Raw genomic sequence first — 22,465 nt, 5'->3', positions numbered from 1 at the left:
TCATCCACGACTGTATCGTCATCCGTGACTGCATCATCATCCACGACTGTATCGTCATCCGTGACTGCATCCTCATCCACAACTGCATCGTCATCCGTGACTGCATCGTCATCCACAACTGCATCATCATCCACGACTTTATCGTCTTCCTCGACTGTATTGTCTTCCTCGACTGTATCGTTATCAACGAGTGTGACGGCCTCCACTTCTTCGTCCACTTCTTCGGCCACTTCTTCGGCCACTTCTTCGGTATCAACGATTGCGACGGCCTCCACCTCTTCAGTCACTTCTGCATCAACGACAACGGCTCCCATAACCAGTTCTTCCACGACATCAACAATGACTTCCAGCACCACCACATCTGCCTCTGCCTCCCCTACCTCGGTGACATGTGGCAACAACCAAGTTATATCTTGCTGCAACACTCAAACAGATACGACGGACGCGAACACGGGAGGTCTGTTGGGCATTGGAAATATCCTGGGAGGCCTGCTTGGATCGTCTTGCTCTCCATTGGACCTTGGAAGTAAGTTTTCTCTCCGCTCGCTCACTCGCATTGATCATGTCACACTATTTCTAGCGTCACTCACTAACAAACTTGTCTCTTTTTGCAGTTCTTGGTGGCGGGGTTTCCGTCGAAGATGCCTGCGGAAGCAATGTTGCGGCATGCTGCACGGGAGACTCAAACGTAAGAGACAAATCGAACTCTCCCTGTGTCTGCTCTATTGAATTTCTGACCTTTTGTTTGCTTTTAGGGAGGACTTCTTAACCTTGAATGCACCACTCTTAACCTTCTTTGAGTCATCTTTGACTTCTAACCCGTGAGTGCCGGGATTAAGCAACATCTGTTTTGTTGAGAGGTTCATTTCTTTTTCAAATGTGATCAGCTGAGGTGGATCACCCAAAGGATTGCCAAACGGCTTCAGACGAGCCTTTGCCCTCCTACAGGATGACGGCTTTTTTTTTCTCTTGGAATTCTCCTTCCGATATTCTCTCAGATGTTTTCAACATCAAGAGCTGGGAGGGTACACGGACAGGATGAATTTTGGCTTTTACTAGTTCACTATATTATTATCAGTGTTTCCTAACATTGCCACTTTTAATTTCAGAATTTCCAGTGCCATTTTATTAACGATGGATCCTCTCACTTCCTACAGTTTCTACTTTGTTTTAATCGATTTTTCACCAACGAACAAAGTTTTCGAGTGGAATATACCTGTACTTAGTTAATAAACATATTGCCTGTAAGTCTTGTCGCCCGTCAGCAAGTATCATTATATAATACAAAAGAGCGTAAAATCTCCATCTAGTTGAGACATTTCTCGCCGCAACATGAGACCCTGGGGAGTCGCATCATAGGCATGGTGAGACGCCTCAGTCCCTGTGCACAATCCGATATCACTTTGATCGAGATCGTTGCCGGAATGTATCACCGGCTTGACTATGCTAGTGGCGGCCATCTGAGTATCAGCTTCCTCGAGGGATAACATGCTCGCAATCTCGTTATTAAACCCTGTGACCGAAATCCGGACGCAGACTCATCTCGATGGTCGTCGTAAATCGACAAGTTGATTCCCACAGATATTGATACATCGACCAATGACGTGGTTAGTGAGATCATGACCGACCCCGTCGGTACTCTTACGCTATCAGAACTTTCTCGCTACCGGGCTGTGCGCGGAAACAAAAACAGTTCACTAATGCGGAAATGTTAGATTTTGGATATTTCGGATGGCCTCTCATACCTAAATCTAGCTGGACCTGGCATCATCACTCTAACCAGGGGTTTCCGAAACAAACAACATGCATGTTACATAGTATGAACACAGCTTCGTTTTCGCTCGTGCCTTTGATACGGAGTTACCGGCGTTAGATGAGCTGCCGTAGATGCTGTTCGTTTGTACTGCTGCCGTAAAGCCGGATTGGAACGCCGATCTAGTGGCTTACGAAGGCTTGGGCGGAGGAGTAGTGACGCAGAATACACTGGGCTACCATTCGTTAGCTGATAGTAATCGCCAAACTCACACCAGCTAACCATGAAGCATTCCACTATTATCGAGTCGACTTACAACCATACTGCTCCATGGCTTGCTGAAAATGAATAACAATGTAGTCCATATCGAAGAGGACTTTATCGAGGGTAGAATCGTTAAATGTGAGCGCCTTTTGTAACCTCACATAATGGTTATAGGAAGTCTTATAGCTCTTGCAGCTTCTGTCATTAATTTGGGGAGGGATAAATAAGCAATATACTATCCTCGTTATAGCTAGTAGCTCTTATACAATATCTCTTCTTTCTCTATAACCTTTAGCGAAATATTAGCGCCAAACTCTACTGGGCCAGGATACTTGCTTAGTAGTTAGCCAAGCGTGTAAACCATGAATCGAAAAGTTCTTCGAAGGATGATGAGCTGAATATTGTCCACTTCTGAAGGACTGCCATGTTACCATGTGGTCTGCAGTAGTTCCATCTTGCAGTGTTTTAGTCGAAAGATTACGTAGTAGATTTATGGCTGTCATGTGAGAACTGGATCGCCTGGTCTGGCCTCTTCTCCACAGGGGAGGAAATCTCCAAAGTATGCTGATAAGCAACCACTCGGCTTGTCATATGAGTATTCAGATCACCAATAAATAGGACTGAGATAGTGGCTGCCGCTCCAAACGGATTGTTAGCAATGAGGACAGCCCGTAAAGATCCGGACTAGGCCCACTATGCCTTAAGACCGGCCGTAATAATGATTTCAGGGGTGATTCCTGGGTTTGCAGTGATGGAAGCTGGCTTGGTCAGCAATGCGGTAATGAAACCCGACACTAAGGCTGGTGGCAAGCTTGCTTCGACGGGGTGCTGTCTAACTAAGGCTGGAAATTTTGCTGTGAGGTTTGTTGAGAAGATGTTGCTATAGATGCTGCAGCCAATCGTGCCTCCCAAGATTCGAATCGCTAAGGTCAAAGACACCGTGGTGGCTATAATATCGTTGGGGGTAGTAATGATGGCCACTATGTCCACTGGGATGTTTGGTCCTCCTGTCCCTAACCCTGCTAATGCAGCGATAGCGGTCACCGTTCTTGAATCCGTCCGATCCCCCAGGATAAAGAGATCACCTGAAAAAGCTTTAAAAGGAACTAGCAAGAAGTGAGTCATATTCAGAAGTACAACTCACTCATTAGAGCCCAGAAGCCGGCCATAATCTAAGGAATAAACTGTGGGAATCGCGAGAGCAAAATGTTTCTAACGGTGGCACCTATTATAGTCAGAGTCGGAAAGGGGATGCTCCTCTCCCCGATGGTGAGTGGGTCTGTGAAATAGACTTTCGTGAAGTAAATTGGGCCGAAGTTGATGAGGCTGTAGTAAATCATTCCGGCAACAAATGCGACGACGAACGTTATTATGACAGCTCTCTGCTTAAAGATCTCACGGGGTAAGATTGGATATCCTGTACGAAAATTTCTCTAGAATACGAATCCTATCATGGCAAAGATCTCAAATAACAACGAGCATAAAACGCAGGCACTGTCCCAGATATGCGTGTAGCCGCTGGATTAACAAACGACGAGGCTGAAGGTGGGTCATTGTTAGCCAAAGACGGAAGAGGTCGCGTACGGAGGCTCGCCTACAAAGGGTAAACCCAATGATCAGCAAGGCTCCTCTGACCCGGTCGATTCGTTTCAGGATCTCTTATTTGCTAAGCCTACCCATTTAGGAATGCTTTGTGGGAAAGTACGCGAGAGTAACATCAACGAATGCTGCGCCTCGGACGATACTAATACTGTACTCAGCGGATAGTCGAGACATCTACAGCATCTCACTTGGCGCCCAAGTAGTGATCCCATATTTGCACTGAGTGCCTCGATCCCTGTTGGTAATTGTCACTATAGGGATCTTAGTTGCCGTCGCGTCAAAGTCTTTTCTCTTATCTCTATCTACTCTGCTTTCATTTCTAGGCTATTAGGCTGGGACTGATGTGGCCGTATAGTTGATCGAATGGTTCTTGTTTCGGCAACCCTAACCTAGCTAGCCTAGACCCGAAGATCTAGAAGGACGCAAATATACTCCCGTCTGGGATCCCGGCAATTTATCACCATTGTCGTCAGGTGGGGTCCTATTGTCTGTAGCATGGATACTGCTTGGTACACTGGACCCCTTGGAAGGAGAGCTAGCGGTCTGGCCTGGGAATTAGTAATTGTTACGGCACTCGCTGCCTATACTCCACTCCGAGCTTTAGAAGCTAAATATCGTGGACACCTCTGATCAGGTAAACCTCTCACAGCAGGCGGTTATATAGTCGGTCTAATGCGTCTAGATTACTGTGGTCAAGTCAATCTGGCCGACAACATACTTTATCGCGTAGACTACAAATACAAACCCGTCCAGCATATACTCTTCCCTCAATACCTCTTCTGTCACCAATACACCCATATACTCTCGTCAGAATCGTTGTGATTCATTTTCAGGTCCTTTAATTACTGAACTTATTCCTCTCTACCATACTACCTTCACAACAACGTGAATAATGAGATCGACTTTCCTCAGCGTTGTCTTGGTCACGCTTTCTCCTAGTATATAAAGTCTATCAGGTGCTATCCATGATTTCTTTGTTTCACGACAGAGAAAGTGCATTTGTATGAAATTCTATTCGATGAATGCACACTTGTTCGACTTTAAAAGTCTAATGCCTCGAGGGATCGGTCACTCCTCATTGTCCACTGTGACCCTACAAACTCTTGTACTCCTACGAGTGGTTTCCTTAAAAGAAACCTGGCATTTCCTCTACCACCTATTTGAGTTCTGGTTAGCGAAAGAGCCCAAAGTGTGCATCGAAAAAGAGAAGATGTGGCTACTACTAACCCGAAAGCTTCTTCAAAATACTCTAGCCCTCTCTTGCCCTTTCTGAGAGCCAGGTGAACCGCGTCACGAGCCTCATCTGCCATTGCCCCCGGTCCACAAGTAAGCACTGCGATTCTACCACCTCGAGATCCTGCAGCGTTAACCTCGTCGACAATACTCGTAACAACCGTCTTGATGTCAGGTCGAGTGGTCGAAATCTCCAAATCTCGACTCAAGATCAAATGTTCATCTAGCTGAGGTTCTTTGGGTGGAGTGTTTGCCCTTTTCTCCCGCGTAGCGTGGAAACTGAAGTGCATATCGTCTCGGTTCAGGAAGGGTCGCAGTTCGTGACTTGCAATGTCACGAATCATGGCCGATTGCTTCGTTGCCCAGACCACGGTGATGTTGCGTGTCCGCGTGCCCTTTTCACACGACGCCTGATCAGTGGAGACTGAAAGCGCTTTCAGGTAATCTTGTAGATAGGGAATGGCACCTGCAATGCCGGTGCCACCGGCAATGAAGATGACGTTTTCAAAAGCATGAAGCTGGCTTCGATGACCATATGGACCTTCAACACGGAGACTGGGTTTTACAAAGCCTAACGGCCCTGCACGAGTACACTCGTCTCGAAGTCGCTTGGTCCAGCTGTTGAAGGGACGGATGAAGAAAACTAATTTCTCGCGTCCGAGAGGGGTCGCCAGAGCAACGTTTTTTGCCGGACCATCCGATGATGAAGTTGAACCTGGAGATGGCGAGTAAGAGCCTCTGTTCTCATTTAAACCAATTGTTGTGACTTCTCGCCTCTCTTTCTCTGTAAGTACAACGACCTCACTGCTAGTATCAGTAGGGGTTGAAGAGATTGCATTATGGTCGACAGTGTGCTGTGTGCTTGGATATGACGCTGCGAGTGTGAAAGGATGGTTTTCCCAGAACCTCAACCTGTTAAATTGATAAATGTAATAATGTTGACCAGCACCTGGGCGGAGCAGCTGAGAACTTGGGAAGACTTCTACTCGGATTAGGTCGGCGGCTTTATTATAGGTTGCTGTCGCAGTCGAGAACACGGGCCCGCCTGAGCGGCCAACTCGGAAGTTGCAGTACCCCAAACGGACCAGTCGAGCAACTCGATCGAAAACCCAGATGGCAACGCAAGGCCACAAGTAGGGGTCATACTCGTGGGTGGTGAAAACAAACGTGTGACTATGTTTCCAAGCGTAAGTACCAACTCCGTGTTTATCGAGGTGTCTTGGACGTACTAGAAAAGCCCGACTAGGGTGATGACGGAGAGGACAATATGAATCACTAGGAAAATCTCATAGTGATGGACACGGAGATAAATAGACGAGAACCCAAGGAGGAGGCTCATGGTGATCGTGGCCTGTAAGTAAGTAAGCTAGATGGTATTGTGTAGGGAAGAAAGATAACACATACCATTCCTCCCATATACCAATATCTCTGCTTCCAGGAGAGTGCGAAAGACCCAGCTAGAAGCGGTTAGGATGTATTTTCCAACCCGTTATATATAGGTAGATTAACGAGATCTTACAATTTATTTGAATAGCGCTCCACCCGATAGAGTGCACAATCGCTTGAATTGTTGCAATTCGCGCGATATGTCTGTGGAAGATGTTAAAGGACGAGAAGCTCCAGCCGGTCAACCAGAGGAAGATGTTATTCCTTCCCGAGAACATCCAGAGAAGAGGTAGATTAGCGTAGCTAATGATGCCTGTTCTGTCTGAGATATACCGCCAGTGTTGAATGGCCTTAGAATAGCTTTGGGCTTGTTAGTGTTGCTGCGTCCGCTCAAAGAGATAGATATTAGACATACTATAGGTTACCCTCAAACACATTATACGAGATGGCGCATAGAACGAAGTTGAGTATCCAAAAGAGAGAAATGAGAATGGTTTCCATCCGGGTTGGAATGGAACACCCCCAGTATAGGCGTTGATGGTAGGTTCCAAAAGCGGCGGGAATAATCAGATGTGCACGTAACCAGTGATTAGTAGCTTTAATCGGTGCCAAAAGAAGGGAAGACCTAGTACTTGGCGACGGAGAGTCTTCAAGTTCTTCGATATCGGCGATTATTGTACTGCGGCGAGAGTTGTAGAGGTGAGATACGAGTCGACTGGCCATACCAATGACCAAGAGACCCCCCCAGAATCCGTAGACTGCCCAACTATGGTAATTTTTAGCATTCTTAGGGTTAAAAGAGAATGGGGAAGAGAAAGGAGGGAAGAAGAGACGGTAAGAGATAGAGAAGAACTCACCCATAACGTTTGTGTAGGACATATTGATGGTCAAACTCGAACTGCAATCTGTTAGTAAATCGGTATTGTTCCTCGAACTCTAATTCCATGTGGATATACCGTAGTCCTATATCCAAGATTATAAAGGTGTTTCGTTAACATGAGGGAGGTATTCCATATCTTTGTTGGATCTTTGTCGTCCAAGTCTACCTGTGGAAGGGAGGCGATGAAATCATCGGTAAGGATAGGAAGGACTTCCGAATAAGGGATGAGCGTAGTCTCTCCATATTTAATACAGTACCCTGACAAGAGGTCGGATCCAGCTTTGATCTGTTTTGGAGTGCAATAGGTCTTTGCAGCTGCCCACATAGACACAACGCTGAGATTGTTCTGGCACAAATTCTCATAGTAAGTGAGTAAAGGGTTACCCAGTGTGAACTGCTGCAGAGCTGTCCGGATGCCATCGAGACAGTATGTGTCCTGGCCCTTAGCACACGTGGGCTTGAGAAGGAGAGTGGACGTTACAAAGAAGAAAAGTGCCTTCATCTTGCAGGATAATCAGTCCACAGCACACAGTGTTAAAGCTAGGATCTCTAAAGATACGGAGAGGTCGTGAAATATATGCCTCGGATAGGTCTCGGTCTTTTTAGAAAAATTTTCATCACGCTCGACCACTGGACGTGAGACCATTCGATCTTCTCCTTGCCTTTACAACTCCATCCGTGAAAAACCAGTATCTGGATACCTAAGACCTCGTTCCATTAGACTAGAGCCATCGATGATTCGACAAAATCTTTGCCAAGAGTGTAAGGAAACCAGAAGGATATCATTACCTTACCTGTAGGAAGGAATGTAGATCGGTCAGTCGGGAGTATTCGGTAGTTAGGGTTGCTCGTGGCAGAAAGATCAGCTGAGAATGGGAGAGAAAATCCTTCAAAATTTCGCGGTGTCTGCTTATTTGCAAGCCACTAAGACGTTCTAGCTATGAAGTATACAGCCAGACTGCAGTTTGTTGGCTTGAACTCGACAAGGGTGCTAATGGTTATGCATGACTACAGCATGGAAGAGGAACTTGCTGTAGGCCGGCCATATGCGAGAGATCGTCGACCAATTAGCGAGGCAGCGTTCAGCATAGGTAGCCACATTATGTGGGCGTTTGCATGTTTTGACTACCGAGCACGACTCGCATGCCATGGGACTCCGGTTAGCCTGGTGAACATCAGCAACGGCGAAGGAAAGAGCAAGCAGATTTCACAGTCTTCCCAGATTGATCCTGGACGTTAACACCCCCCTTATCCCAGTTCAGGTCAACATCGTTCGTTTAGTTACTCATAAAATACAGCTGGGGGATTCATTGATCTTGCTCTCAGCCATAACGTTGGGCTTGTGAGGGAAGATTCCCACGCACCTCACACCGCGACAGCGGAGGTTGCTTGTGATACCGGTGACGAAAGCCGAGAATCAAGCGCCTAGTCTCACGCGATCAGACCGGTGCATGGGGTGAGGGTCCGTACCACAAATACGCTGCCACTTCACAAGTATAGGCAAGGTGGAAAGGTCTGTCGTGGTCGGTGCCTATACATAACCGGAGCACCTCGTGGTGGAGGCGCCAAGTAAATAATCTGATAAGATTGATAAGATTAACTGGTCACCTCCATATATGACCGGGTGAGACTTTTCATGGCCATCTCATCGGCGCCGTTAATCGGCGGTTCAAAACTATTAGCTCACAAGTTCAGGTTGCCAAGTCAATCTGGTCGCTAGCCGTAATCCACTGATATCTGCCCGATATCGGCTTTTGCAAGTAACAACAGGATCGCTGGTGCTGCTTGCCTCTCCACGATCCAGGAATTCATCTCATGGCGACCCGACGTCGTGACAGTATCTGCTCAGAGAAATCTTATGCTCTTAGGTAAGAATTCGTCGCTGCCCTCTCAGAATCGCTGGCGCGCCAAGATATAAAGTTTGACTGTGTCGCCGTTGCGTCCATGCATACCCAATCCATACTATCGCTACGCCAAGAGGATCCTGATAGAATTGCTGGCTCAGCCTGGCGATAACTGAGTTTGCATTTCCGAGACTTCTTCACTGCGAAGAGGACAACCCAGACACTAGGACTCTTGGGATTCTTCGACTGGAGCGTTCCGTTATGGTCATGATCGCCATTCACACCCTGTCCAGCCGGTTTTGCGATGGAGGCTCAATGGCGGCTCAATGGCGGCTCAATGGCGGCTCCTTGGCTCATGAAGTTGTGGATGGCGAGCTGCGAGAGTAGCATCACGACGAGTTGAAAAGTGAGGGAAAAATATGAATCAAGACACAGGTCTCCACTAGCAACAAACCAAAATCAAGGTCGGGTTGTCTTGTGTTGTCTCCGAAGGCGTGAGAGCTCCAAATCCGTTGCTGTGATATAAAAGATCTGTCTTTCCTCGAGTTACAGCTTTCTTCTTCTTCAACTTCAAAGACCTGTGACCGAGTCAAGGAAACGATATAGAATCATGCTGACAATGTTCCGCAAAATTGGGGCTCTTTCAGCCCTCGCTACTGCTACCGCCGCAGCCATCGGAACCCAGGAGGGGCAGGCATTGCCCACCTTGGTTGACCTGGTTAACCAAACCCATGGATTCTCTTATCTGAATACATATCTCGAAATGTTTCCCGAAGTCAGGGATTCGGTTGCCAGCTTAACAAACATCACCGTTCTGGCACCCTCGGATACTGCGATATGGAAGTTTATTGAGACTCCACGATACGCGGAACTCGAGGAAGGTGGCGCCGACTATCTCCAGGCCCTCCTTTCCTACCACATTCTAAATGGCGTGCACGACAACATCAGTGAATATGGCCCACTCACCACTCTCCTCTCCTCACCCAAATACACCAACACCACGGCAGGCCAGGTTGTCTTCGCATACTATAACGACCATGGGTTCGAGGTCGCCATTGCCTCCGGTAACGACAGCGTTGCAGGCACCCTTGGAGGCAAGCCTATCCCGTTCCAGGGAGGTGTCGTGTACCCAATTAACGATGTCCTCACCATCCCCGGGCCTCTTTCAAAAGAGGTGTCAGGATCATTTAACGGAACGTCTTTTGTTAATGCTCTCGATAAGTCCGGGCTCACTGGAGAGATGAATGACCTCAAGGACGCTACCTTCTTCGTACCAAAAAACGCCGGCTTCGAGTCAGTCTCACAGAGCCTCTCCGCACTGAGCCCGGAGGCATTAGCGTCAATTCTCAAATACCATGTTGTCCCGGATTTCCTTGGCTATTATGACAGTTTGGAGAATGGGACTACCCTGACCACTCTACAGGGACAGAAGTTAACTATTTTCGTGAACGAAGCGGAGGAGATGTTCGTTAATGGTGCGGGAATTAACATAGTTAATATCCCAGTGGCTAATGGTATTGCCATTGTTATTGACAATGTCCTTAACCCAGAAGCTACTGTTAAGCCACCCACTAAGGATGCGGAAGACGGTGTGGCAGCTTTTCCTACTGGACAGGGCGCAGGTACCAGTGAGGGCATCACATCAACCACCACCGAAGCCGCTGTAGCGACTTACACTGGAGCTGCGAATCCTCTGAGTATTGGGGCTATAAGTCTTTATACATTAGTTGGGGCTGCTATGTTTACCATTGCCCTTTAAATGGGTTAAAAGTCAGCACGGACACTGGTAAGAGATATGGACTATATTGTTACGAGTCGGCCTGATCGCAGGCTGCATACGAACCCGTGACGACGGAATAATACAAGGAAGGATAGCCGAGTTAGCCTCGTAGAGATAAAGCCTGACACGTGACTTCTAGGAAAGGAAATGGTTGATGTGTTGATATGGCGGAGTGGTGTTGGCTACACCACCACACCATCACAGCACAACCACCACAGGATATGTATACACAGTCATTAAATAGCTTTACCACGTAGTTAACTTTCTTCACGATCATACCCATACGTTTTGGTTATGATCACTTCGCTTCTAGTATACCCGTACGCTCAGTATACTATACGCTCTCATTTCTGAGAGTCGCATCTGATCTTCCGTGTCCGACAAAAATCGCAAGCTTTGGAGAGGCCTGCGGCGTTGTCGTCTCGCTCTGGGGACTCTGCTGACGGCATATTTATATAGTAAAAAGGATTGTAAATCCTCATCCGGATGTGGCTATCCTGGTTGCCGCCTTAACCTTGGCCATGGCCGTTCGAAGAAGTCTTGGGTCCCGTCTCTCCGCATCCCCTCGGGTTGGCTGGAAAGCCGAATTCACACGCGTACGAACGCGGGTTTGTGCGGCTACATTGACCGGATACGGCAGGCCATCGCGCCAGTCACTCCTGGCTTCGGCTTCAGGCCCAGGGCTACCAGATCAAAAAGACACTGCCTCGGGTATAAGCAGACGAGTTCGCAGCTCTGACTTACGCTGGACATCTGGTTTTGAGGAGCATCTTCGCAACAGAAAGTTGTCCGCGTGTTCAATCAACACGGACAAATCTGACTACTTTCCAAGATGGCACCCATTGCATCGAAAGACCTGATCGATCAGAATGGTTTTAGTGAATCAGGCAAAGTCGTCAGCAGGCGAAGACTTTCAGAAGCCACGACAGAATCGTGGCGGGCTTCGAAGTTGAGCAAAGAGCACGATCTGGTGCTGAAGACCTTTCGCCTCTTGATCGCAGATCTGTGTCAACAATTTAAGGGCGGTCACCCTGGGGGTGCTATTGGGATGGCAGCCATCGGCGTCGCACTCTGGAAATATGTCATGGTGTACGCACCTCGCCAGCCCACCTTCTTCAATCGAGACCGCTTCGTCCTTTCGAACGGACACACCTGCTTGTTCCAGTACACCTTCTTGCACCTGACAGGGTACAAGGCGATGATCATGGAGCAACTCAAGTCATACCATTCAAGCCGGACAGACTCTCTCTGCCCTGGCCATCCTGAAATTGAGATCGAAGGCGTTGAGGTCACCACGGGGCCTCTAGGTCAGGGAGTCGCGAACGCGGTGGGTCTCGCCATGGCTTCGAAACACTTAGCTGCTGAATACAACCGTCCGGAGTATAAAATTATATCGAACCACACATGGTGCATGATCGGCGACGCATGTTTACAGGAGGGTGTGGGTCTCGAGGCGATTTCCCTTGCTGGTCATCTTAAGCTCAATAACCTGACAGTCATCTACGACAACAACCAAATCACCTGTGACGGCTCAGTAGACCTGACCAATCGCGAGGATATCAACATGAAGATGCGCGCCTGCGGGTGGGATGTGTTTGATATAGAAGATGGCTGTTTCGATGTGGAAGGCATTGTCAATGTTCTCAGAAAAGCTCGATTAACTACAGAGAAGCCTACATTTGTGAATGTCAGGACCATCATTGGCCTTGGAAGCGCGGTGGCGGGGGATGGGCTCTCTCACGGCGGCGCCTTTGGCGATACGGACGTTGCCAACATGAAGCGAAATGCAGGATTTAACCCCGATAAGTCCTTCGTCGTACCGGAAGAGGTGAAAAAGTTCTTTGCCACCGCCGTTGACAGAGGCGAACGAGTCACGGAGGACTGGGAACAGCGCCTCTCGGCTTACAGCAAAGCATACCCAGAGCTTGCCGCAGAATTCGATGAACGAAGGCAGGGAAGGTTGCCGGGTAATTGGGAATCACTCATCCCAACCTCGTTCCCAGAAAAGGCCACAGCGACCCGCGCGTCTTCTGGACTTGTCTTCAACCCAGTTGCGCAACAGATCAAGTCATTCACGGTCGGAACGGCAGACCTGTCGCCTTCGGTGAACATGAGCTGGAAAGGGAAAGAGGACTTCCAACATCCCGACCTTAGATCCCAATGTGGCATCAACGGTAGCTATAGAGGTCGATACATCCACTACGGTGTACGAGAGCACGCCATGGCTGCCATTGCCAACGGCCTTGCGGCCTATTCACCTGGGACGATCGTCCCAGTGACTTCAACGTGAGTGAGCAGAGCTCCCGAAATTTCCAGTACTTGACTGACCCGTAGACAGCTTCTTCATGTTCTATCTCTATGCAGCTCCGGCTGTACGGATGGGTGCGCTCCAACATCTGCAGGTCATCCATGCTGCCACTCACGATTCCATTGGCATGGGAGAAGACGGGCCCACCCATCAGCCGTTAGAGCTTGCCGCTCTGTACCGTGCAATGCCCAATTTGCTTTACATGCGGCCTGGTGACAGCGAAGAGACGGCAGGTGCATGGATCGCGGCCATAGGCGCTAAACACTGCCCCAGCATCATATCCACCTCGCGCCACGCGGTTCGCCAGCTCAGTCCAAAGACGAACCGTCAAGGTGCCCAACGCGGCGCCTATATCATCGAGGAAGCGCAGAACGCTGATCTCACCGTCATCGGTGTAGGAGCGGAGCTTGGTCTGGCGCTGGACGTTGCCGCAAAACTACGAGAAGAGCACCAGTTGGCCGTCAGGGTGGTCTCGTTTCCCTGCCATCGACTCTTTGACAAGCAGGATTTGGCCTATAAACGGGATACTCTCCGTCGTCATGAAGGCACACCAGCGGTCGTGGTTGAGCCGTATGTTGCTCTTGGTTGGGAACGTTACGCTGATGCAGCCGTCTGCATGAGCACAGACCGCTTCGGCCAGTCCCTGCCAGGTCCCAAAGCTTACGAGTATTTCGGTTTCACCACCGAGCGCATAGTCCCACAACTCTTGAGTTTCCTGAAAGACAAGAGAGAGGGCAATGTGCTAGCAGGAGAGTTTGTGCAGTTGAACTAATGTGTACATATCCAGGGATGTATGTCAGACATTCTTATTACCTGTGCTATCATTTCCAAGGCTCAGCCTCGCGTTAAAAGGAATGAAAGGATTATGCCTTAGGATAGTTGTGTCAGTATTCTGGCAATAGTCCTCGTGTCAATTTGCGAGGAGACAGAGTTCTCAATAGATTGTGTTGACACCTAGATAAGACGCAAGGCGGACAATGTAATTTCTTTTTCTTTCTTAAATTTGTAACTAATGTGAACTAGGAACAACTTGTTAAATACTCCCCTAGATGGACTTCCTCTCTCCACATTTTCTTCCGGTAAGAGATATCTAAACCGCCCGTGGGAATGAGACCTATGCACGGAGGGGTATGTTGCTGATCCAAAGCTCGTGACTTCAAAGGCCTCAGTTGAGTTGTTACATTAGATAGATGTGTGCTGAGCACACCGTCGACCTCGTCGCCATCGGATTGTCTCAGCACGATGAGGCTGAGACCGAAACGCGAAACAACAGCCAGAGGTCGCCCTCGCATGTACCCAAGGATGCTAGCATTGTTACTCGGTTGTGTTCCAAGGTAGAATTTCGTACAGGACTCGAACGGACCAAAAAATATACCTCACAAAAGCTACCCCAGTGGAGCAAAAAAAAATCCTCTGTTAATCTCACACGCCTGGCTCCAAGATGTTTTCCGTGGACCTCTACTGTACTCCTGACGCAGGATTTGCACCCTGGCACTCTCCCCCTCCCTCCCCCCTTTCCGCTCCAGGAGCCGTGTCCGGGAAAAGCCGAAGAAGCGGAACCCTCGCAACGCCACTTGTTCTAAGTTCGGGGTCCCCACCATCCGAAACGCGTCCGCTGGCTGTAGAGGACGAAGAACGAATTTCACGTTTCTTGCAGAGTTACGCGTGGTCGGCTAAAGAGCTCGAAACAGGGCAAGTGCAGCATCTTTGCACCTTATCAGAACGGGGAAAGCTCAACGGCGAGTCGTGCGCACCCAGATACTCAATAAGGAAGCCCCAGCCGCGCCGACACCAAGCGCGAATACCGGGGATGGCGGGGAGAAAGTCCTTGCCCAGCATGGGGAAGTCTCCTTCAACTTTAAATGTTGCACGCTCTATGCGCAGAAATGTCTATAAAATCTCCCGGCTCGCCTGTGTCTTTCGGGAATGCGTATCAAATCAGTACCAAGACAGCTGTTTTCGAGTCTTCAAGAGGTCACTATTCCTCTACACCTGACGACGAAAGACACGATCAACCTATATCACCATGTCTTTCTTGGTTGGGAAGCCCCTCAACTGGGCCATCACCGCCGCGGCGGGCTCAGGTTTCTTGCTCTTCGGGTATGATCAAGGAGTCATGTCCGGTCTGCTGACCGGGGCGGCCTTTACGAAGCAATTCCCCTCCATCGATACCACCGAAGGTGGAAATGGTTCCTCCTCCTTGCAAGGAACCGTCGTCGCCATCTACGAGATTGGCTGTTTCTTCGGCGCCTTGCTCGCTTTTGCCTTTGCAGAGAAGCTGGGAAGACGATTGAGCATCATGATCGGGTGCGCGATTCTCAGTGTTGGCGCCGCCATCCAATGCTCCAGCTACCGGGTGGCACAGCTCATCGTCGGGCGCATTGTTACAGGATTGGGCAATGGCATCAACACCGCCAGCATCCGTGGGTGAAACGCTCCTCCATTCGACCAAACGATGCTAATCTTTTGCAAGCTGTCTGGCACTCCGAGTTGATGAAGCCTAATTCCCGTGGTAAAGGTCTATCGGTCGAGTTGGCGATCAACATCTTTGGTGTGATGTTGAGCTACTGGACTGACTACGGCATGTCCTATGTGCGATCAGAGGCTCAATTTCGCTTCCCGATTGCGTTCCAGATCGCCTTCGCCTTGGCCACCATCGCCCTCATGCTCTTCCTTCCGGAGTCACCGCGCTGGCTCGTGGCCCACGGTCGGTCCAACGAAGCCCGCCACATACTCTGGCGCCTGCAACCATCGGCCAGGCTTATCGAGAAGGACCATGTGGTTATCAGTGCCGAGCTCCTCGAGATCGAGCAGGCACTTGCCGAAGAAAAGGCTGCTTCCAGTGGCGGTATCAGTTTCCTCGCCTTGTTCAAGAAAAGTCCACAGCGCTTTCGCCGCCGCACTCTTCTCGGCATCGGGGGTCAGTTCATGCAACAACTGTGCGGCATCAACTTGATCACCTACTACGCGCCCGTCATCTTCCAGAAATCGGTCGGCCTCAGCCATAACCTCTCGCTCCTCCTGGCCGGCTTCAACGGCGTTGCCTATTTCCTTTCCTCGCTCATTCCCATTTTGATCCTCGACCGACTAGGTCGCCGCAAGTTGATGCTCTTCGCCTGCATCGGCCAGGCATGCTGTATGGCGATCCTGGCCGGGACCGTTTCTGACGGCTCCTTCGTCGCAGGAATTGTCGCTATCGTCATGCTCTTCCTTTTCAACTTTTTCTTTGCGATTGGCTTGCTCGCCATTCCGTGGCTACTCCCAGCCGAATACGCGCCCTTGGCGATACGCACCAAGGCCGCTGCGCTGGCGACAGCGAGCAACTGGATCTTCACTTTCCTGGTCGTGGAAATCACCCCTGTCAGCATCGACAGTATTGCATGGAAGACTTATATCTATTTCGCCGTTTTCAACGCCGCCTTCTTGCCGGTGATTTGGTTCTTCTATCCCGAGACGAAGAACCTTAGCTTGGAGCAGATCGATAAGCTGTTCGTTGGAGACAAGGTGCTGCTGCACTGGCGGGACAGCATGGGTGACGGGACTGGAAGTTTCACGTACGCAGCAACCGAGGTCAACAACAATCACGAGATGGCCAGGAGGTTGTCTTTGGGTGTTCCTGCGTCGCAAGAAGTAGTAGACAAGAACCAGGCGCAGTGCACTCACGTTGGTGAATAAGAGCCACGCAGAATCGTGTTTGGGGGCTGTTGCACTATGGGTGATTGGAGTCGTAAGGGTTTGATGTCGAGATCAGGAGAACTCCACCTGCTGAGTTGCTGCCGCGCAGTGTTGGGACCTCTGTGCTAGTGGATTTATAGCGGTTTTGGTACCTGAAATTGTCTCAAATGACCGGTCAATCGGCCAATCAATCAACCAATCAATCGATCTCACCCCAAAATTGTTTGAGATCATCAGCTCTCCATGTTGCACCCCACCCTGTCTCTTTCTCGATGCGTGCGTAGATGTCTATGATAGCCTGATGCTCTGTGGGATGACTCATGAACTGGCCTGCCATCCAGAGGAGCTGGATGGAATTTGTCCACGAGCCATGGTGCTCATTGCATATGGAAATGGCACAAACTCGACGCGCGTGCCACAACAGTGAGTGCGAAGGGGGGCACTTGAGGTGTCGCGGAATGTACTGGAGCATTAGCATCGCGGCGGCGTGATGGAGCTGGTTCCCAGAGGTGGCCGCGCCACTGCCAAACAGCAAGGTCGGAAATGGTTGGCTGCTCGTGGCGCTGTGGGTGACGAGGGGCAGCATCTCTGGCGGACGATTCTCGTACCACTGTTCAATCACGCCAAAGAGTCTGCTCCATCTCTGGGGGAACGAGGGGTCATGCTTAGACCAGCCCGGAGGTGTGCGAGGATCCTCGTAAGTAGTCGATGCGAAGAGAAGATCGATGGTGGACGCGCTGAGGTACGAGGCATAGCAGGCACTCCAGTCGACAGTCGGACGCGACGAAAAGAATTTGACGGCGGCGTCGAAAGACGGCTCCGAAGTCCACTCGGCAACCGGGATGAGCGTTCGTTCTTTGCTGATGAGGCCGCCGCAGACGTCCATTCTGGCAAAACACCAGAAAAGTGCCCGTTCGATCCCCTCACTGTCGCCGTAGATGTGCATCGACCGGATGAGACAGGCACAGCCGTCGAGATGCCGCCGCCATGCTTTGGGAGAACAGCTCATCATTTCCAGCACGCAAATGACCACGCAAGAAGCGAGCACGGGGGTGTTGCGGAGATGCAGCTGCGCGAGTAGCAAGTGCACCGCCGCGGAGTACAGTGACAGTGTGAGGGCCGCCGGGATTGACTTGTCTTTCCTCTCCAGTTGCCGTGCGCTGAGTGCGAGCATGGCATACCGCAAATGAGCGCATGTCTTCGCCATCACCGGCAGCGTCTGGCCAAAATGACGATCCCGGTCAAACTTATCCAGCCAGTGGGCGATTTCATCAATCCAGTTCTTCCAGAGACGGTACTCTTGCTCGGCGCTCAGAACCACCTCGACCTCGGATGGGTCTGACTGATTCGGCTGGCTTTGCCCGCGAGCCTGGGAGTCTGTATGTGTTGTAGCATGACCGACTGGTTGGACGCCATGCGCATCGCGTTCTTGACTTGGCTGACGGCTCGCCTCTTTCGATCTTGCCGTGCTCAACATGTTATGCCGCAGCGTGGAGTGGAGTTCTTGATAAGTCGATCCAGGAATAAAGATGCCGTCATCGAGAAGTAGTTCTGGCGAGAGCTCGAAGGCTGGACTGAATTCCACAGGTGCCGTGAGTTGGCCGGCATTGTCAACAGCATCGAAAGAGAACCTTAAACTGCGGAGGCTCCGGCAGGATTCCATCTGAGATTGCCCCTGCTCCGGTGTTGTGTGGGCACCTCCAGCATAGGGCGGCAGCGACGTGAACGTCGTGGTCGCCGCTGCCAGGTCCTGCCGTATTGAGGGTCTGCCTGGCGCGAAATCTGAGGAGACAGGACTTATAGTCGAGATGAAGCGCTTGGCCGTGGGTTCGCTGGCTTCAAGCTCCGGGGAAGCGGCTCCGTAGGGCATGCCTGCTGGTGAAGATCGTGACACCAGATCCAGATACTGACTGTGCATCCCTTGTCCCGCTACAGCAGGCTCTTGGCTGTCGCTTGACACCGAGCCGCCACCTCCCACCCCGTCATGGTAGTCCATCAGCCCACACATGTTCGCAGGAGTTGAATCTTCGTTGATGGTGAAGGCGTTTTGCGGCAGGAAGCTCAGCGGCCGACCCCATGTGCATTTCTCTGATGTTTTGACGCAGTTGTAACAAGTGGGCTTCCCTTCGTCGCATTTCTTCTTCTTGCGACGACAGTTCATGCATCCTGTCCGGGACCGTTTATGCCCCGAGTTCGAGTTTGGCCTTGCAGCAATCATGGTGTATTCTGTTCGCATCAGCAGTTGAACGACAGGACTGTCCCGAATCTGACCTCCGCTACCGACAGGGTGAGACTGTTAACGTAAACAAAGGTCAACGTTACAGAGGAAATGAACAGTCAAAGAGCACCAAATTCGAGCCCCGCAATCCCCCAGTTTGGGAAGGGCAATTTTGCCGAGGCTAGGTCTTAACGGGAGATTCCACTCTAAGAAATTTAGGGATCTCTTCCTTGTACCTAACTATCTCTGACAGAATGAAACATACCGTAACTCTAGTAATTGAAGAGGCCTTTAATCTAATTACTAATATAATAGAAAAGATACTAGAGCATTAATTTATAATAACTTCACAGGTATAGAGAAGAACTTTTTATTACTAATATAGGATATACTATTTTACTAACTTTTAATATTAAATAAACCGTTATAAATAATGTCAAATAATGTTAAATTAAACAGAGTATACCTACTAATAGTCTGTGTTTGGGAATGCGTAGACACACTCCGCCTATTCTGTCACTGTGTCACATTATCAAGTACCTGCGAGATATTGGAAGACGGGGACATGAGGTTCAGAATATCACTTAGTGCCATCCTGGCAGTACGTGTCTCTTACATACACATCAAGCGGATGCACAATGTCCTCCGTCTACTCGCAGATCTGCACCCGTCATGAAACTACTACCGGCACCTAGGAGAAAAACAGTCGGGGCCTTGAAATCCTCAGGCGCTCCTAAACGACCTAATAGCGCCCCAGCCATCCACTTCTCCTCGACCTGGGGCTCCGCTTGCAGCAACGCGTCTGTCATGGCGGTGCGAATGTACCCTGGGGAAAGCGAGTTGACCCTGATACCATACTGTCCCCACTCTTGTGCCAGCGAGCGGGTCATTTGCTGGACTGCAGCTTTGCTCGAGTTGTAGGCGGAACAAGTAAGGCCCTGCAGCTAACTGTCAGTATTCGAGTGGCCCCAACAGGGGGTGATGAGGGTCTCGCTTACCCTGTTGGCGATACTCCCAGACATCGAAGCTACCATGACAATGCTTCCAGAGACGCCGTGCTCCACCATCTTCTTCGCCGCATACTTTGCGGTGACAAATGCACCTGTGACATTGACCTTGAGGATTCGTTCAAAATCTTGCGCTGGATAGTCCAGCGCGGGCAGTTTCTGCTGGATGCCGGCACAGGCTATTGTCCCTCTGAAAGGGGCGGATCTCTGCCGGGCCTCAATGGCAACGAGATCGAAAACCCTTTGCATTGGTCCCTCATCGGTGATGTCGCACTGGTAATAGGACAAGGAGAGCGAGTTCGCTTTTGATCGCTTTTGTAAAGCCTCCCATTCTGGGCCCACGGGCTCATCGAGGATGTCAACACAGGCCACATGACCACCCGACTCAAGCACAGCACCTGCTAATGTGATACCGAGCCCACGGGCCGCTCCTGTCACGAGAGTGGTGGTGTTCTTCAGGGAGAAGAGCGAGGGCGTGTCTTTGTTTGCGGGTGTTGCGACTGTCTCTGGGATGTGTACAGGAAGGAGAGTGTCGTTGATGAGGTTGCCATTGAGTGCCCCTGGTATTCTTTTGTCGTGGATGCTGTTGATAACAGTATCAGGCCCCAGCGTTCCGTGCGCCATTGTGCAGGTCACCAGTCCTGGAACTCTGTCACTGTAATTCTATTTTCCCCCTTCGGTGGCATGGGCAATTGAGTCGGGGTGCTGTGTAGTTGTTTTGGTTTTGTTCCATTCACAGGCAGAAGGTGAAGCAAGTTGAACACGAATCTGATGAAGAACTTTCAAGTGATTTGGGAAAACGACTACCTGTAGGTTGACATAATTCAGCCAGGCCCCAAGTCCCAGTTCAGCATGGCAACTAGAACCATTTTGGATCCACGCGCCAAACTTCACATCCCCACTCCAGGAGAACTTGGATTGCGCAGCGCGTTCGACTGCCATATCCGGAAGCTAGAGCCGCCACGGCCTTTTTCTCACTTAAAGATACTAAGCAATTTCACCTGAATCGCAATAAGGCGCAGGAGCACGACGAATAATCTAGCCTATCGTGGTAGCATCAATGATTGTCAGAGAGTTCTCGTCGAAACATGGAGTATGTAAAGCAATTGTTGCGATGCATATGCGTTGTATGGCCAGATTGGAACATAAACGAACGCTCGCACTCAGTTCCGTGCTTTCAGCGTCATTTGACCCTTGAAGCCTTACAAACATCTGAAGCTCCTTCAAGATCCAAGCAAAACACTTCATCAACGATTCTACGGAGATAGTTACCAATGCGCTCCGCGCCGTCACCCTGACCAACCCAAACGCCTGGCTCGATCCTTAACTCAGAAAGAAACTTCCTGGCAGGAACGTCGGAAGAGCTGGTTCTGCTCATCAATAATCTGGGAGGCATCAGCCCGCTGGAGCTGGGTGCTATCTTTGCAGAGGTCGTCGACCAGCTTCAGCACAACCACGACAAGAAACTGCTACGCATATACTGTGGAACGTTTATGACGAGTTTGAACAGCCCAGGCTTTTCGATCAGCCTCCTCAATGTTCGGGACCTGGGTGTACAAGGGTCCGTGCTGAATTTCCTTGATGCTGCAAGCGATGTTCCAGGCTGGCATGCGACCTCCTGGCCAACCTCTAATATCACGCCGAAAAGCTTTCGTCAGACTCCCAAAGACGTGCATCAGAGCCAATCGCAGCTGGAAACTTCCCAGGTCCATCTCAAATGTGAACTCGACGTGGTAGTCAAGCGATTGAAGGCGGGACTGCAGTCAATGATTGCATCAGAACCCGATGTGACAGAGAACGACAATCTCGTGGGCGACGGAGATTGTGGGACCACCCTGAAAAGAGGTGCTGAAGGTGACTCCCTCCCTGTGAGGACTCTACTTCCGTCAAGCTGATTGGCAACAGGTATTTTTGGACTAATCACCGAAACCAAAATCACAGCTATCGTGTCGCTACTCGATCAGAGTACGTCGATCGTCGAAAGAACCATGGACGGCATTTCTGGAGCTTTGTACTCCATCTTTCTCAACGCTCTGACGTGGTTTATCAAAAAACACCAATCTTAGGAAGATAACGCCAATGTAGCATTCTGGAGCAGAGCCCTCGCATTTGCGCTGAACTCACTGGAAAAGTACACGCCTGCCCGAGAAGGAGACAGAACATTGATGGACTCGCTGATCCCGTTTGTCAATATTTTGAAGGCAACAGGAGAGCTCAATCAAGCGGCTGAAGCCGCAATGAATGGTGCGGAAAAGACAAAGTGGTTGCACGCAAAGCTGGGGAGGACAGTGTACATAGGGGAGGAAGAAAAGTGGCTCGGAAAGATACCGGATCCTGGAGCATGGGGCTTGGCCAGCTTTCTCGTAGGATTTTCTCGTGGATGGTAAGGCCTGAGTTAAAGCTTTGCGGTCGAGATACTTCGGTGCCAGAATTGGCTCAACGAAAATCTGGACCTGGTCAACGAAATACGAGGTCTGTCGCACAGAAATACAACCCTGTGCCAACTGGCCGCTCA

At 50.1% G+C, this 22,465-nt stretch overlaps 4 protein-coding genes across 5 annotated transcripts; 2 read left to right on the top strand and 2 right to left on the bottom strand.

The window, feature by feature from the left end:
* Positions 1-4,521: 4,521 nt before the first annotated feature.
* Positions 4,522-8,348, bottom strand: PV06_10814. Of its 2 annotated transcripts, XM_016412400.1 has the most exons (9): positions 7,913-8,348; positions 7,195-7,826; positions 7,096-7,136; positions 6,654-7,004; positions 6,372-6,598; positions 6,257-6,309; positions 6,082-6,203; positions 4,847-6,025; positions 4,522-4,775 (listed from the first exon to the last, which is right to left on the bottom strand). In XM_016412400.1, exons 2-9 carry the CDS (start codon positions 7,618-7,620, stop codon positions 4,769-4,771), a joined length of 2,406 nt encoding a protein of 801 aa, XP_016257125.1. In that variant the 5' UTR covers positions 7,621-7,826; positions 7,913-8,348; the 3' UTR covers positions 4,522-4,768. The 2 variants fall into 2 exon arrangements, with proteins under 2 accessions (XP_016257125.1, XP_016257126.1); XM_016412401.1 differs by lacking the exon at positions 7,913-8,348 and having other exon boundaries at positions 7,195-7,850.
* Positions 8,349-9,076: 728 nt separating this feature from the next.
* PV06_10813 (uncharacterized protein) lies at positions 9,077-11,011 on the top strand. The gene has a single exon (XM_016412399.1). The coding sequence runs from the start codon at positions 9,573-9,575 to the stop codon at positions 10,719-10,721; it is 1,149 nt and encodes a 382-aa protein (XP_016257124.1). The 5' UTR covers positions 9,077-9,572; the 3' UTR covers positions 10,722-11,011.
* Positions 11,012-16,924: 5,913 nt separating this feature from the next.
* Positions 16,925-20,574, bottom strand: PV06_10812 (uncharacterized protein; the record flags this gene model as incomplete). The annotated part of the gene is made up of 3 exons (XM_016412398.1): positions 16,925-19,018; positions 19,597-19,881; positions 19,942-20,574. The coding sequence occupies 3 exons, from the start codon at positions 20,572-20,574 to the stop codon at positions 16,925-16,927; spliced, it is 3,012 nt and encodes a 1,003-aa protein (XP_016257123.1).
* Positions 20,575-21,038: 464 nt separating this feature from the next.
* On the top strand, positions 21,039-22,337 carry PV06_10811 (uncharacterized protein; the record flags this gene model as incomplete). Its single annotated transcript, XM_016412397.1, has 4 exons — positions 21,039-21,043; positions 21,287-21,804; positions 21,856-21,915; positions 22,036-22,337. The coding sequence occupies 4 exons, from the start codon at positions 21,039-21,041 to the stop codon at positions 22,335-22,337; spliced, it is 885 nt and encodes a 294-aa protein (XP_016257122.1).
* Between the last annotated feature and the right edge of the window lie 128 nt (positions 22,338-22,465).

The sequence above is a fragment of the Exophiala oligosperma genome (genome assembly GCF_000835515.1).
Source record: "Exophiala oligosperma strain CBS 72588 unplaced genomic scaffold supercont1.16, whole genome shotgun sequence".
Lineage (NCBI taxonomy): Eukaryota > Fungi > Ascomycota > Eurotiomycetes > Chaetothyriales > Herpotrichiellaceae > Exophiala > Exophiala oligosperma.
Note: the sequence above shows the minus strand (reverse complement) of the source record. Positions and strands in the feature narration are given on the sequence as shown.

Excerpts from the sequence above, each read along its gene's own strand:
- PV06_10814 (XM_016412400.1), bottom strand. The coding sequence starts at position 7,620 with ATGAAGGCACTTTTCTTCTTTGTAACGTCCACTCTCCTTCTCAAGCCC. Across the intron at positions 6,204-6,256 it reads ATTGGTATATGGGAGGAATG|GCCACGATCACCATGAGCCT; the intron begins GTATGTGTTATC and ends ACTTACTTACAG. Across the intron at positions 6,026-6,081 it reads ACCCTAGTCGGGCTTTTCTA|TCACACGTTTGTTTTCACCA; the intron begins GTACGTCCAAGA and ends TTGGAAACATAG.
- PV06_10813 (XM_016412399.1), top strand. The coding sequence starts at position 9,573 with ATGCTGACAATGTTCCGCAAAATTGGGGCTCTTTCAGCCCTCGCTACT.